Source organism: Gasterosteus aculeatus, chromosome 1 (genome assembly GCF_964276395.1).
Source record: "Gasterosteus aculeatus chromosome 1, fGasAcu3.hap1.1, whole genome shotgun sequence".
Classification (NCBI taxonomy): domain Eukaryota; kingdom Metazoa; phylum Chordata; class Actinopteri; order Perciformes; family Gasterosteidae; genus Gasterosteus; species Gasterosteus aculeatus.
In genome coordinates, this window is record NC_135688.1 from 4,760,159 (window position 1) to 4,776,468 (window position 16,310).

Sequence of the window (16,310 nt, forward strand, 5' to 3'; positions counted from 1 at the left end):
CTGCATTGTTGCACATCATCTCTTCAGCACACGGCTCAACACTCATTGAGTCACCTTGCATGACTCTTTGCACTTCCCCGGTATTTTGTTTCCCTCGATCTCAGAGAGGATATTTGATTTTGAACGTGGCCACGTTTTCTATTCTTGCCTCTAACTGATCGTTATCTCTTTTTAGCCGACTCGCTAACCACCCTGCTGTGAGCTGTTGCATTGTCATTATCTTGACACCGTGCGCCTGCTGCACAGCACACATTTACTCTTCAGTGTGTGTTACTTTGAATACGTGTGTTGAATTAGGTCAGACCCAATGAATACTATAATTGCTCAGCTCGGACGCCTTTTCCCTGCACACAAAGTGTGATTTCTTTAAATCCCTCCCGAGTGGCCCGTGTTGAAACTGTTTCCCTTTTGTTGTTTTGCTGTGCTAAAAAAAAACCTCTGAACACTTAATGAGTGTTCCCTCACTTTCTCATGAAAAACTCACTTGAAGGGTTGGAATAGTTTGACTGGTATCAAGGGGTTAATCCCTTACGCGTCCACCAGTTTCTTGAATGGTTCAGTTCTCCCGTCAAGTCTTCTACTCAACCACTTGCCCATGGACGAAAGTCCTTGTGACGTCGCAGTGCACCAGCATCATGCGCATTATGCAAGAAGTGAACCCTCTGTAAGGCCACCGGTCGCTTTCCGCACGGTGGACTGAAGCTGAGCGACAGTAAGCAAAGCCACAGTAGGATATAAATCATATTTTCGCATTTTAGATCGGTTGGAAACGACAAACGCTCTTTGATTTGTAGAACATTTGCCTGAAGGAGAAGAACGAAGAGGGAGAGAAACTCTGCTAACCTTTGGCAGCGGATGTCCTTTCTATAATAAGTATTTTGTTATGTATGAACTAGAGCATTTGACGAGAAGTTGCATGAATTGATTTACATAAAGAACGGGAGCTCGTGGGAACTCTACTAATCAGAAAAGGGCTTAAGTCCGAGGTCCATGCACGGGTAAGTTGATTTTGTGCTGTTATCAGTATTCCAGATATTATAAAACATATTAGTTCAGTTCTGCTGCTCTGTGCTTTTGAGTTTCTCATCGAGTTGAACTGAAATTACAATATCCAAAGATCGTTAAGCTAATGCAAGGAAATCGCTTACATTGCCTCTGGGAAATTAACGCGCAACCAGCAAACAAAACCGACTTCCTACATGTCGCACAAGAGAGCGGATGACACGGAAACAGAAACCAGAGAGTTGGCGACTGTAATCAGCAGCTGAAGAACGGTCTTTATAATTTAGCGTCCCGTCCCCTCTCGACGGCAACAACGTGAAAGTCTCGCGTTCATTCAGATTTCACCTGACGGCTGCCTGTTTGTTTAGCATCACTCAGGGATCAATCACAGGGAACCTAAAAATCAATGAAAACCAATCAAAATCACTCTAAAATGAATGAGGCGGAGCGAGGCTTTCGACACATACTGTGCACCTGTGTGCAGTACATCTGTTCAACAAAGGCAGCGGCACTATTTTTAGACTGTTGACCTCTCACAGGAGAGTCGCTTCTCTGACACGTTGGGCAGGGTTCATCCACGGCATAAAGGTCACGACCTGACATCCCTCCTTTGTCTCCTGAGAGACCTCGGCTATGCTGATCAGCTCTGTTCATCAGCACACCGATGTTTTAGGTTGGATACAATTGCAAAAGCTACTGTGCGCGTGTGTGTGTGTGTGTGTGTGTGTGTGTGTGCGCGTGCGCTCACCTCTTCAGCTGCAGACGGAAATCCCTCAGGAACACCACTGACAGCCAGCATTCCTCTCTCGGCTGGAACCTTGTTATTTATTTTCTTCCATCTGTCTCCTTCTGTCTCCTTGATTCGATTGATTTGGCCAGAAGAATCCTCAGCTTTTCTCTTTGTGCCCGCTGGACCTTTTGATGACCCTCGAGACTGTTATCTGTCTCATCTCTTGCTTGACGTGTTCAAGTGATCCACCTCTTCCTCCCCCAGGACTCAAGCAGCCTCTGTAAACAGGGAGGTGTTTCTCACCTTGTGAACCTCTGCACGCGCCGTCGCGTGCAGGTGAGGAGACTGCGGTGTGAGGATGTTTGAGAGGAGAAAAACGCAGCGCAGAGCGAGTCAGAGGGGAAGCTTTACAGGAGCTGAGGGGCTCATCCCTCCCCAGCAGTTACCTGCGAGCCTACAAGCAACCCACACAAACACACAAAACGCTGATGCAATAATTGATTTGTCACATGGAGTTATGACACATCCTTCTTTGGCAAACTGGAGCCATAAATGGACTAATACATTTTAACAACAAGATCCTGTGCTCTCTCTTACATTCTGGTCCCAGTCTCACAGCAAAACGTGTAATAGCTACGTTGTGGACCAACAGGGTATTTTGGGGAGAAATTGTGACAATACAACGTTTTATTTGCAACGAGGTCACGTGACTATCAAGTTTCCCTCAGCTAATAAACAGAAAGTGGCGGACTGTCGGTCTATTATCTGTGAGAAACAAAATATTTTAAGAAAGCATCAGCATTTGTATGCATTTCGATGGCATTTCTAGGTATTTGGTATGAGTTATATTTTCATAATCTTCTATCAGAGAATGTAGAAGACCTTGTAAATGAGGCAATGTAAATGAATGGGCCAAAATAAAACGTAGTATTGTCAAGATTTTGGGGAGAAATCGTGACAATACTACATTGGTCCAATGTGGCTATTACACGTTTATTACACGGGTTGTGCATTCTGGTCCTGGGTCAGTATCGGGATGCCGGCACAGCAGCCGATGTGTCGGATGTCTGTCCGCGTCTGCAACGCACAACATAAAGTACTGAAAAAGTCAAACGGACAAAGAAATGCCATTTTGGTTTGACGTGCTTCACTGCGGCCTGCGGCTTCCCGTGGCTTTGGCCGGGATGTTATTGGCGTGGCCCTGAATCCTTCGGAGAGAGGAGAAAACCTAGTTATCCTAAAAACGTTAATAATTCAACTCCCAACCGCATCAAGCCTTGCCGCTGCATGTGTGCGTAAATGCAGACGGATCGAGGGAGCTGAATGGCTGGATGACTTCCGCTTGTCCCCCAAACAAGCTCAGTCAGTCCGTCTGTGTGGCGTACGACGCTGCTTCTGCTCAAAGGCCTGCTTCGAGACCACCTACAAACCGATATACACTGCATTCATATGGACATTCAATCTGAGAAGAAGGAGGAACGTTCAACATTTCTATTCTAAAGTGGCCCGGGAGGCTTTGGCTTTGTACAGTGTGCCTCCTGATAATGGGTTTGTGTTTTGATCTCCCCAACGGAACGCCACATTCAAGTGATCCGCGAGATATGCACACTATAAGTTGTAAATATCCCTTTATCTCTTATGCAAGGCATGTTTTGTGAGGTCGGATCTACTGACTCCTCAAATCCATGCGTTTTGTAGATCAAAGTGAAGCATTGATTATACTGACTGATTTCTGTGGATGAATGAAGTGGATGCTGCAGGCTGTTATTACACCGTACATGCTAAAGTAGCAGAGCCTCCTTTTATGTGGTTGTGCAGAGATTAATTGATTTGTTGGGTTCGCTTATTTCATTCTCTTTGGGAGGAAAGAGGATGGTTCTTTCCTCTGAGTGGGCCTCTGATGGTGATTTGAAAGAAATATTTAAAAAGGATTTATTAAGTCAATTATTTTTTTGTATCTACACGACAGATCAAAGGAACAGCACACATTGCAAATGGGAGTAGACTTGATGGGTTTTTCCTCCGTCGTACATTCTCATATTTACAAGAGCGGGAAGTGAAACAGATTGTTCTTTTACAGTCTCTGTCAGAACTCAATTCCGGTGTCATTGTTCCACTAAAGATCAGCATAGCAGCGCGAACACGGAGCCACGATGGCAGACGTAAGTGAACAAAGAGCATGCGTGATGGTGCTGGGAAAAGAAAAAATGATATCATTAGTGTGTAATCATCTGTTGGGCTCTCACTGATCTTCATGCTGACCTATTTTTTCACACGCTGTCTGAACATTTATCAGTAGAGGAGTAGCACTTTGCACTTTTTTTGCGGTTTTGTTTTGTTTCACGCGTTAACTCACCGGCATTGTTAAAATGACCGTTACCTCAGCACAGATTAATCATTTGAATGAGTCATGATGCAAAATGGTTCATCATGTTTTATTCTCCTCCTTTTTTCTTCTTTGTCCGTTCTGCTGAAATTTAGACCTGGCATGACTCATTTCTAGCATTTGGCAGCTTTAAGGTACAGAAATTGTGACTAATGATTTGGTGAATGGGGTGTAGCTTGCCAAGCCACCCGTAAGGGTTTATTATCAACATGCAAACTGCTTTGAGTGTCTTTTGAGAAGGCGATTAGATGAATTCCCAGTTTCCTGGAGTCTGGCACTTTGACACCTGTTGACTCATATTCAAATATGTTCTTGTACAAACCGCAGGGTGCTTCCATTTCTATACTGCTGTTATGGAAAGTTAATGCAATCCATTGACTTCCTGCGTCATTTGTCTCATAAATCAATATTTAATTGCAGGAAAACCATTTATTATAGTTCAACACAAACACTGCAGTATATTGATTCATTCAAAAATTGAAGACGTCCATTACTGTCACTTATTATTATTATTATTATTATTATTGATGCTGTAATCCTCAGGGAGAAGCTGAATTGAATATATTCTACATTTTCTGGAGCTACCAGGTATCTGTTTTTCAAGCCCTAATTACCTACTTGCAGCCGCTTCCAGATGGCAACACACACACACACGCTGGCTGCTCGATCACGACACTGAAAGTTACAGCTTGCTTACGAATAACGATGATGATGTCAAACCTCAATCTGAAATTGCAACTTTTGCACGCTAGGTTACAAATCTCCAAACAGGCAAAGGCTGTAATGTAGAGATGTATTCTCAATGCTAAAAGACAACAAATCTGATATTACGACATTTGTATTCACATAAGCTTTTTCCGTCGTTGGAATCAGTGGACATCTCGTTCCCTTTTTGTTTTATGTGTTATTGCAAATGATCTCATTCAAAGCAAATAACCCTGACTCAGTTGTCTCTGAACCCTGCCGAAGTAACGCTGCACGTAATTAGACAAAGCTCCAAGCTCTCTTTTGCAAACCGCCGAAAGGTCCAAACTGGAGGGAGTAGTTTATGTAAGCTGGTTGATAATTGCAATCTTTAATATAAGAGGTGACTGGAGAGGAAGTGGGCCTCGTCACCCAGCGGACCTGTGATTCACTTTTTCCTTCAAGTTCATGTCAACGGCACTGGCAGAAGGCTTTAATTAGAGAATCAAATAAGGAAATTATAGGTATTATGAGACTCAAAGTTCATTCTGAACAACAGGAGTTGGTAAAAAATAGTGTCACCACATCCAATAGCCGTTCTGTAACTACTGATTATATCTTATTATATTTAACAGCGGATGGACTTTGCTCTGCATGTAGATTTGATATTTTATGGAAACCCGGAGAGTCTTTTGTCTAATGGTGAGCGAATGGCTGAGGTATTATTAACAATTACAAAAAAAAAATCCAATTCAAAGCTTCAGCTTGCAGGCCAACATGACACAAAGTCCATGAAAAGCTCAGAAACAAATATCATGTTCTATTGCAGATGGGAGATTTTGGGACACAACCAAGAGCTGCATGTTTCACAGGGATTGTTCTATCCAGCAATGAATTCACGTTGTGAACCTTGTGAGGATGCCAAGACCGAGTGACTTGGTCCAGACATCAGAGAGGAATGAAGCGAACGAATGAACCTAATTAGTTAACTTTAACGTAAATTAATAAACTCAACATAACCTAATCAACCACCTGTCCCCCTCAACAGTCCACATGTCTTCTAACTTTTGTCAATCCACCTGGTCTAGGTCGCATCATGTGTACAGGTGACACCCATTACGACAGACCCCCCCCCCCCCCCCCCCCCTCCTATACTTGGTCTAACTGCTGACATCATCCCCTGTGCAAACACTAGGGCTCACTGCCTGTTTTCCCCTTTAGCCTCCAGCACACGTGAGTATGGTAAGTACCCAAGACACAGACTAACATGGGGACAAAGGTCAGTTGTCACCCACTTTGTCACAATGCTATATAGCAATCCTCACACATTGTCACATTTGTCAATCAATAATTAACTAAATAGACAGGCAACCAATCAGTAATTGCAAAAAGCCAGATCCCCTGAATAAGTGAGTGTTTGCACAAATGATCAACCATGTAACTATTCTCAGTCATGGTAATCACCAGCAATAAAATTCTAGCATCCTTCAGTGTTTCAAGAAAGGAAACGAGGAGAAGGAGTGTAGACAAATCATGAAAACCGGAGGCTGGTTCTCTGTGCTGAAAGTGGCCTCTACTGTGAGGACAGCGGGCTTCTTTTTCCATTTATAATGCTGCAGGTTGTGAATGTGTCTCACAGTTCTTCCCGCACTCATTGCTGAAAATCTCATCTGCATAATGTGCAAAATACACACGTCTGCAGGGACATATTGAGCACTTTCACACGCCTCCGGGAGTGTGGCTTTTTTTTTTTCTCCCTCCGATGACGTGACCGCAGTTAAGAAAATAATACTTTCAGTGTTGTGGAGATGAGCCGCCGTTTCTGTTGGCTCACTGCGTTTCATTCTGCTAAAACACAATAAAACATGTTCGATGTAAAAAGCTTTTCAGAGGCTAAAGAGCTGAAATCCTGGAAAAAAAAGTGAACTATCGAGTTAGTTGGCTGTGAGCTTCATCCAATCACAGGCAGCATCACTGTTGCTATCCGCCAACGTCACAACAGCATTAGTGTAGATAGTGAAGTTGCAGCAGATGACAGATCTCCAGTTCGATCCATCTATAACGCTGGGAAGCCATGAAGAGCCAATGTCCTTTTGGTATAATCTCTGGGATTTATGATCAGCATTGCGACGGGACGAGTATCTGTGAGCCTCATTACCAAAAAGACTCGAGCGTGTTTTTGTGTATTCTATTTCCTCGGCTGCTCTGGCCACGTGAAAGCATGAGGCCGAATTTTAAAGATCGGTGGAAAAACGTGCCGTTCGACAGATTTCAATATTCATGTGAAATTTACAGTTTCTCTATGATTTGCAGGGCTGTGGGTTGCCGGGTCATTTGTTTTTTATTAATAATTACGGTCATAATACTTGTTAATATTACTCGTGTTTGATCCAACTATATTTATTGTCCCACCTCTTCATTCACCGCCACGATCCCTCATTTAACGAGTGCTTCACAAAGACGCATCCTCATGTCAGTGCTTTGAATAAGAAACTTGCTTCTAACTATATCAATAATTCATAACTGCCCCCTTGCAGTCGCACGTCTAGGAGACAAGTAGGTTATTTTGTGTGATAAATCAATAGCTCCAGCAGCACTGGAACGCCAACTACAACTGACATTTTTTACTATAATTAAAATGCAGCAAACAAGAATGCATCACTAATATCTTGCTAAAAGCTAAATTGGACTTGGAGAGAGCCAACACTTTATTTTGTGAGCCGCTCAGGTTGTTAAGTACTTTAACAGCCTCTTATGGGCTATATGTAGCCATTGCACGTATAAGAAGCAAATTATGAACCTGAAATGAGGCCAAGTAATGTACTGCTTAAATCAATATGTTTTGTACATGTAGAAATGTAAATACTTCAGGACCCGTGCTGTCTGATTTCCCATCTCTTCTGTTTCTGTTCTGTCTTCTCTACCAGCCTCACATCTCTAGTCTGTAAGCAGGATGCTCCCAAAACAACAAAGAGATTTCCTGGAAGAATCAGCACACCAACAAAACTGTGTCAGCAATGTGATTCTGGTATTATTGCTAGTAGATGAGTGGCACATGGGAACTTGTAAAACTCAGATCCATTCAGTACGGACACGACAGTAACATCTAATGGTAACAAGTCGGAACTGCAACATCAGCAATCAAGACGAGGAAAGAACAGGACAATTTAATGCCTTAAACTTATACAACACGAGTTCAAATAATGTTCACAAACATTAGCCTTCTTTTTTTTTATTCTCTAGATTCATAAATTGAAGCCAAGCGTTTAATGAGCTAAAAGAAAATGTACTGACACATTTATGTGGAGCATTGTAAAAAGATGCTTTGTATGAAATTAGCGTGAAGGACTCATCATTGGCCCTTTAGCCTTCAAAGCATTTCTTTAAAAAAATGTATATATTTTATGTCTATTATTTGACAGAAAAGTAACCCATTTAAAAAATGTGAATGCAATGTTCAAAAAATGTCCCTTTTCTTATTACAAATAAGACATCATTTCAAGTTGAAAGATTTTTTTTGGCCCAATAATATTCACTTAGTTATGGTAGAAGTGCTGATTCAGATTTTCACTGCAACATCGTAGTAGTCTTAATAATATACATGGGTATTCACATGTTTTTGTATATGCAAGTTTGTGGTAAGCACAGCCTGCTTTTTACAATTTGAAGGACGATATCAATATTTTGAAACATGTGAAAATCAACATTTTCTTCAAATTTGGTGTTTTCAAATAAAACCAGCAATTGTCTCTCATTGCAGTTTGTGTAAAAATGTAAACTACCTTTCAATCAATAAGAGTCTATAAACCACACATGCACCACCAGTGAACCAACTTTATCCTCCGAAGTTAAATATAGCAACCATCTCCCCGTTGTTACCGTGGAAACCAAGCAAAATTGTATCCGCCTTCCCCCGTTCTGTATATTTCTTACCTCATATCTTGTACACAAACTGTATATGAAAGAGTCTTTTCACAAATCAGTTCGGGGACGAGGGGGAGTTGACAATAACAACAGATTCCTCCCTCCCCATTCATCCCGCGCTGCCAGATAGGCGGCTCCAGGCGAATGTCGTGTTGGAGAAGGCTGTAATTGCTGTACCAAGACTTGTGCAAGGTCGGCATTTCTCTCGTTGTCATTCTCCATCTCTCGGTTTTTGTATTTTTATCCTTTTCTACCTTTAATCTGCAGCTCTAACAGACTCATACGGGTAGTAAATTGTACAGTGCAGCAGCAAAGCTGTACAGTAAAGCTTCATGCAGCAGCTGTGAATGAAGTGCGTGAAGACAGCTCACCGTTGGTACCATTGCTGTCAATCAGAGGCGGCACTTTTACAGCGACCTCGGTCTCCTGGAAACAACCAACGGCTTCATGTGAAGGACCTGAGAATTGTATTTACACAGTTTGCCCAATAAGACATTGACATTCAATGTCAAATATGGCAATTTTTATTCATTGGGTGAAAAAAACAACATCGCAACGGCCATAATTGACTTTACTTTAAAGCTGTAAGAGAAGAAATGTTTGTCTTTTGTTTTGCAATTTAATAAGAGTGAAAATACAATAAAAAAAAAAAACTCAGAAACCGTTGATAATTGAGGAAACTTTAAAATGTATGCCATGTGTGGTGTATTTGTATTTTGCATTGTCTGTGTTAGTCTTGGCAGATGTGTTTGCATCACACCATAACTGACTATTGTATTGTATAATTAGATGGCCTTTGGAGGAAATAGAGATATGCTGAGTGAGCCGTGTCTCTTTTTGTCTGAAGAAACTCGCCGACATCAGGTTGAAAGATCATTGAAAGGCAGCGCCAATCCGAACTGTAACCTTTGTTCTTCACGTCTTCATCTTTTACTCTTGCATGTAATGATTTTCTACCACGTGTGGTAGTTTTGTCTGTCATTTCCTGTGTTTATCTTTTTTTTTTTTTGATGCAGTAGTAGCAAACAACTGCCCATTTGGGAGAATAAAGGACTTTGGCGTTTAAAGTAAAGAGCAATGGAAAAGACAAAGCGTGTTTCAGAAGGAATGGTGCAAACCCTCAGGAGAGCCGACTAATGGAAGTCAATCAGTGAATCAGTGAATGATGTTGATTGTAACCGAATTATAACTGCACATCTGTCTCCATCTCATCAGTTGGACTGTCTGCCTTTGTTCTTTTTCTCTCGCTCTCTCTTTCTTTCTGTCACTCTCCCATCAATGGAGACATTGTTCGTGTCGTCCATAGAATCCCTGAATTGAGGTGGTTTCTGCCGGACAACGGGCACGAGGCCCGAGGAAGAAAAACAAGTCACACCCCGGAGAGGGAGGGGTGGTGATACACAGACAGTCAGGCTGGCACACATTGTTTGTCTGTAACCTTTGACCCTTTGTTCCCAAGGAGGCAGAGAAGGTCAAGCTTCATCTTGTGCGACAGTCACCCCAGATCGGAATCGTACGCGTTGGTGCCGTCTTTTTAAAACAGTCAGATCTGAGTGAGTGTGCACCCTGCTGGTGACTTTCTGTGCAGAGACGCTCCGCATGTGTGGCAAGCGTGAGGTGGGGTAGGAACTACCCCAATAATCTATGTTTTTAACTAGGGGACAAAGAAAGAAACTAAAGGAAACCAGCAACGCCACCCTGGGAGAAATCACCCAGGGAAAAGAAAGAAATCTATGAATAAGGTAAATTACTAAATCTAAACAAAAGGACAACACAAGTTCGTTACACTGAGCAGGCGAGAGACGTGTTTCCAAAAGCATATACAACAGTTTATTGGGCACAATTCAAATCTAAAAAAAGTTATCCTATTTGTATAAATTATCATGTATTCCAGGGCTGGGGCATTTGTGCTCAAGGTGAGTGAGGGGTGGGAGTATAAACTTAAAATGGGAGCACCACAATCCAAAATTAACACTCCAAACACACAAGGGCAAAGCAAAACAAAGGAGGGGAGTGAATAAGACACTACACACGAAGGGACACCATCACCAAACAGGATCACCAGTGAGGCCCTCAGCACCTGGAATCACAAAGATGGACAGTTAATGGGAGACTGAAAATAAATTCAACAACAATAGAGATCCAATACAAATCAAAAAGAAAGGAAAATATCAAAACAGGTTACAGTTTGAACTCAAAGAACTAAACCATCAAATAATCAAAAATAGCTACAAAAATAATAAAGAAAAATCTCCCTTGCCATCCACCTCCTATTTCAGGCAGCTAAACATGAAAACATAATACAATAGGCATAAAAATGCGGACAACGGGATTTCCACACCCGAACGCAGCAGCAGGCAATGTCCGTAAAAAGTGTGGGTTTTATCCCCACACAAAGCAGCAGCAGTCCAAAACGGGTCAGGACAGTCGGGACCTCAGCGTGGCATAGCTCCGGGACAAAACGAGCAAACACGCAGTCCGACCTGCCAGCGCCTGCACATAAACGCAAGTTTATTACGGTGCCGACTAGATCGCCGACGCGCAATAGACTGCAACATACCTGCACGATGGAACAATTTGCACAACCCTGCAGAGAGTGCCGAGCGTCTGCCGAACCTGCAGCCAGGTAAACCCGGAAGGGGGAGGTGCGTATCAGCTGTCAGAGAGCGAGCAGATCTACAGGTCCCTCCTTATATAATAAATTAAAGGGGGACAATACTGCGAGTGGACGGAGCCACTGGAAAAGCAGTCATCCTGCTACAATCTACCCCCACTCTTTGTATCGCCGTCCCGACGATAAACTAAATGCGTGCTTAACTCCAGGGTCTAAAGAGTGCAGTGACTAAGTGTGATACGGGGCGTTCGGAAATTGCAGCCCCCGATGCCAAGTCCCCCACTGGCCTTGGAATGCGGTGGACATTAGGATGGTGGCCAGCAGTTGACCGCGTTGACCTCCGGGGTGGCAAGTTAATGGGGTCAGAGGAGCTGGTGGACGGAGCAACTGGGGATGCAGATGGCAGGTCTGGATTCAGAACAGGGGGCACTGATGGACCTGGCACAGTGGGATCCATGTTAGGTCGATGGTGTAGTTGTTGAGGAGCGGTTTCAGTCTCGGCCCGTGCCCGAGTGGCTGGAAAGGTGGGGAAGGGAGCAGTCCTAGGGACCAGGAACAACAAGTCACCATCACAGGAGGACTCAGAGACTGGGCTGTCAGGGGGCGGTGCATGACTGGCCACCGCATGGTCAGGGGGCTCTGCTCCAACCACCGCCTTCAACAAGGTACGGTGAACATGCTTTACTTTAGACAGATCATCCTTTGGGGCTATTGTGTAGACGGCGCCTCCTTCCTTTGGTGCTTTGAGGACTGAATACACTGTCGAGCTCCAGCGGTCTTTCATCTTGTGACGCCCCCTGGTACTCAAGTCGCGCAGGAAGACTGACTGACCTTCTTTCAGTGGTTCACCTCTGAGGTGCTGATCATGCGCCGTCTTTCTGCGCTCCGCTGCAGTCTTCATGCATTCTCTTGCACCATCAAACGCAATCTGCAACCGGGCCTGATGCTCTTGGATCCATTCATGAACACCTCCACTGACAGGGTCCTGGACTCTGGCCAACAGGAAATCGATGGGGAGTCTGGGCTCCTGACCAAACATTAAAAAGAATGGTGATTCGCCAGTGGTTTGATGGGGAGTGGTGTTGTAAGAATAAAGGACTTGTGGGAGGCAAGAGGTCCAGTCTCTTTTTCGGGATGGAGGCAGTGTGCGGAGGAGGTTATGGAGAGTTCGATTAAATCTTTCACACTGACCATTGCCAGCTGGGTGATATGGAGTGGTGCGAGATTTTTGGATGCCATAAAGACTGCAAAGTTGCTGGATAAGTGCACTCTCGAAGTTGCGTCCCTGATCCGAATGTATCCTTGCAGGAACCCCAAACTTCGAAAACCACTCCACCACCAAAACATGGGCTACAGTAGAAGCATGTTGATCACGGGTGGGGATGGCGAGCGTATATTTACTGAAGATGTCTGTCATCACCAAGACATTTTCCATGCCATTTTGAGCGGGCTCCAGCAGGGTGTAATCAATGGCGAGGATCTCATTTGGTCTTGCTGCAAAAAGGTGTCCCATGGGATTCCTGGCAGCAGGCTGACGGTCCTTGGCAACTTGACACCGCTCACAAGCTTGGCACCACTGTGCGACCTTTGTTGACATACCCGGCCAATAACACCTGGATCGTAGAAGAGCGAGGGTCCGTTCCACACCCTGATGGCCATGTTCTTGGTGAACCTGTGTCAACACTTCAGGAACTAAAACTGCAGGCAGGAGCAGCTGGAGGATGGGCTCAGCTCCATCAGGGCGCAAGGTCTGCCGATACAGGATGTCGCCCCGCTTAACCAGCCGGCCCCATTGACGCAGCAGGATCAATGCGGGAGGTGAGAGCTCTTGTCGCTCTGCGTAACTGGGACGCCGTCCTTCCTCCCAGTACCTCTGGACTTCCCGAATGACCAGCCTGCTGCAGGTTGTGGATGTCGTCAGGGGTTCTCTCAGGTAAAACAGTCACAGTTGCTTGTGTCACGACCGTTTTATTCACTTTTAGGACCTGCCGGAGTGGTTCCGGGAGTGGTGTGCCAGGGAGCATGGCCGTCATATCTAATGGGCCAGGCGGATGCTGACGGGACAAAGCATCCGCATTTCGGTTGCTTCTGCCGGAACGGTACTTGATCTCGAAGTCGAAAGAGGCCAACTGAGCTGCCCAGCGCTGTTCCGTGGCGCCAAGCTTAGCAGTCGCCAAATGACTGAGTGGATTATTGTCCGTGTAGACTATGCAGCGGTGGCCCAACAGATACTCTCGGAACTTTTCGGTCATAGCCCACTTTAGGGCTAAAAACTCCAGCTTCATGGAACTATAGTTTGCCATATTACGCTCGGTGGGCTTCAGTCCGCGGCTGGCATAAGCTATGGGCCTCACCTTGCCGTTTTGCTCTTGTGATAACACTGCACCCAACCCACCATAACTGGCGTCAACCTCGAGGATGAAGGGCAGTGAAAAGTCTGCGTAAGCAAGCACAGGGGCATTAGTGAGCTTGGTCTTAAGTGTCTCAAAACAGTCTTTAAGCTCCTCTTTCCAGTGCTCAGGGCTCAGCTGTGGGGACCGCTGGACCCGTCTAGACTTTGTGCCTCCAAGCTCAGCAATCAGTCGGTGGAGGGGGGCTGCCAGCGTTGCAAAGCCCTCCACGAAGCGGCGATAGTAGCTTGCGAAACCCAGGAAAGACCGAAGCTCAGAGACCGTCTGGGGAGGCTGCCACTTTGCCACGGCCTCTATTTTGGATGGGTCCGTGGCGACACCGTTGGCCGATATAATGTGGCCGAGATACCGCACCTCTGGCTGAAAAAAGGTGCATTTGGAGAGCTTGGCCTTGAGTCTCTCCTGTTTCAGACGGGCTAGTACCACGTCAAGTCGCTGAAGATGCTGCTCTACAGTAGAAGAGAAAACAACAATGTCATCTAGGTATAAAAGCAGAGACAGACCTTGTTCATCGCCAAAGATCCTCTGCATTAATCTTTGAAAAGTGCCAGGTGCATTACAGAGTCCGAATGGCATACGGTTCCACTCAAACAGGCCGAATGGTGTACAAAACGCCGTCTTCGGTCGGTCCTTCTCCGTGACCTCAACCTGGTTGTACCCACTGGCCAGGTCCATGGTAGAGAACCAGCGTGCACCCGTCAAGGCATCCAATGATTCTTCAATGCGTGGCAGCGGGAACGCATCTTTCCTGGTCTTGGCATTTAGTTGCCGGTAATCGACACACATACGCAGGCTCCCATCCTTCTTCTTTACAAGCACAATGGGGGAGGCATAGGGGCTACAACTCTCTCTAATTACCTGAGCAGAAAGAAGCTGATTAATGTGGTCTTTGACAGCCTCATAATCAGAAGGGGATACACGCCTGTAGCGTTGCGTGACTGGGGTCTCGTCTAACAGAGGAATGTCATGAGAGATGAGGTTAGTGCAGCCTAAATCACCGTCATGAGTAGAGAAAATAGGACTGTACTTTCTAAGGAGAGACCTCACCTGACCTTGCTCTTCAGGGGAAAGAGAAGACAGATCTAAACCCTCAATCTGGTCTGGCACGGTAGGTAAGGCGGTGTGAGAAGCTACAATGGCTACAGTGGATGGGACCTCTGCGATTCCTGCAGGGAGGCTGACAACACTCACTTTTTGTAAAGTGCCAAGAACAGTGCATGGGTACAGCAGTACTTCTATAGAGCCAACGTTTACAATGGGTATGTATGCTGTACCTCTAACTACCCTCACCACAGATGGAGAAGCCAACAAACCTGCAGGTAAACCGGAGTCAAGGGGCTCAAACAACACTGTGCTATCGGTACCCTGCCCTGAGCAAGTAGCTGCGACTATCTGCATCACACCACCTGCAATACGACAGGCACGCCTACCTCTGACCTTTGCCTTCCCAGACAGCTCCTGGGAGGTCTGCGTGGTCACCTGATGGTACTCCTGTAATGCCTGCGTGACAGGTTGTGGGGCCTGCGTGACAGAGGGCAGATTAAACAGGGACAAACCGTGCTGCACAAAGAGCTCTTGATAACATTTCTGGATCACGTTCATTCCCAACACACCAGGGGCCTGAAGAGAAGCATTACCAGGGGGGTCTTTTACCACCAAGATACCACACAGTGAAACTAGTTTACCGCACAACTCAACATCGAGCTCCAAATAACCCAGGTATGGGATGCTCAAACCATTAGCTGCCCTTAGCTGTAACCAGCTACAGGCTTTGAGCCGCTCCTGACCCCAAGGTTCAAAATGTTTTTGAAAGAAGCTTTCTGTAACAGTAGAAACCATAGAGCCGGTGTCAATCAAACATGGCACCTTGACTCCTCCCATGAGAACCTCTAAATAGGGACAGGACGACACCAGTCTGGGGCCTTGAGCTAGCCCACCAGACACAGGGCGTGAGCCATGAGGGGCCCCACCTAAACTGTGGCTCTGCAGTTTGGTGGGTGCTAGTTTTCCGGAGCCGTGCTGGGTTCTGCCTGCCTAGCAGACGGCCTGGAATCTGGTGAAGAAAACTGGGGGCGGGAATTGCGCACACCGTCACAGTCTCTCGCAAAATGGCCTGGTCTCTGACAGCGATGACACACTCTGGGCCCACGATGCGCTGTATGACTACCAGCATGAGGGCGCTGCATATGAGCGAGGGTCTGGGTTAAATGGTTGAGCTGCTCTTGTTGCAGCCTCAACATTTCCTTCAACTCTACCATTTCTGAGGACGGAGGGACACATACAACAGAATGAGCACCCTGAACTCCATACTGAATGCCACTGATGGAAGGGACGGAGTTACTGCGGCCTCTGAAGGTGCTGGGCAGACCTTCACGCTCCCACCTAATGGCTTCCCCTCTGACGTCGAGCAAGGTAGCTGCAGGTTGATGACGAACAAACTGTTTAAGCTCTCGCCTCAGGGTGCTGTCTAAGACCTGCTCAACAAACTGATCCCGCAACAGACTATCTGTATTAAGCATTCCAGGCGGTGCACGCTGCTTCACCCTTTCCATAAGGCTC

General features: G+C 45.6%; 1 protein-coding gene and 1 long non-coding RNA gene across 2 annotated transcripts; both read right to left on the bottom strand.

Moving 5' to 3' along the window:
- Window positions 1-10,533: 10,533 nt before the first annotated feature.
- On the bottom strand, window positions 10,534-11,489 carry LOC144411482 (uncharacterized). Its single transcript, XR_013468663.1, has 3 exons — window positions 11,287-11,489; window positions 11,068-11,219; window positions 10,534-10,806 (listed from the first exon to the last, which is right to left on the bottom strand). It is a non-coding gene; the product is annotated as an uncharacterized LOC144411482 (long non-coding RNA).
- Window positions 11,490-11,754: 265 nt separating this feature from the next.
- On the bottom strand, window positions 11,755-15,955 carry LOC144388217 (uncharacterized). Its single transcript, XM_078087918.1, has 4 exons — window positions 15,182-15,955; window positions 13,212-14,200; window positions 12,172-12,367; window positions 11,755-11,882 (listed from the first exon to the last, which is right to left on the bottom strand). Exons 1-4 carry the CDS (start codon window positions 15,630-15,632, stop codon window positions 11,755-11,757), a joined length of 1,764 nt encoding a protein of 587 aa, XP_077944044.1. The 5' UTR covers window positions 15,633-15,955.
- Window positions 15,956-16,310: the final 355 nt, after the last annotated feature.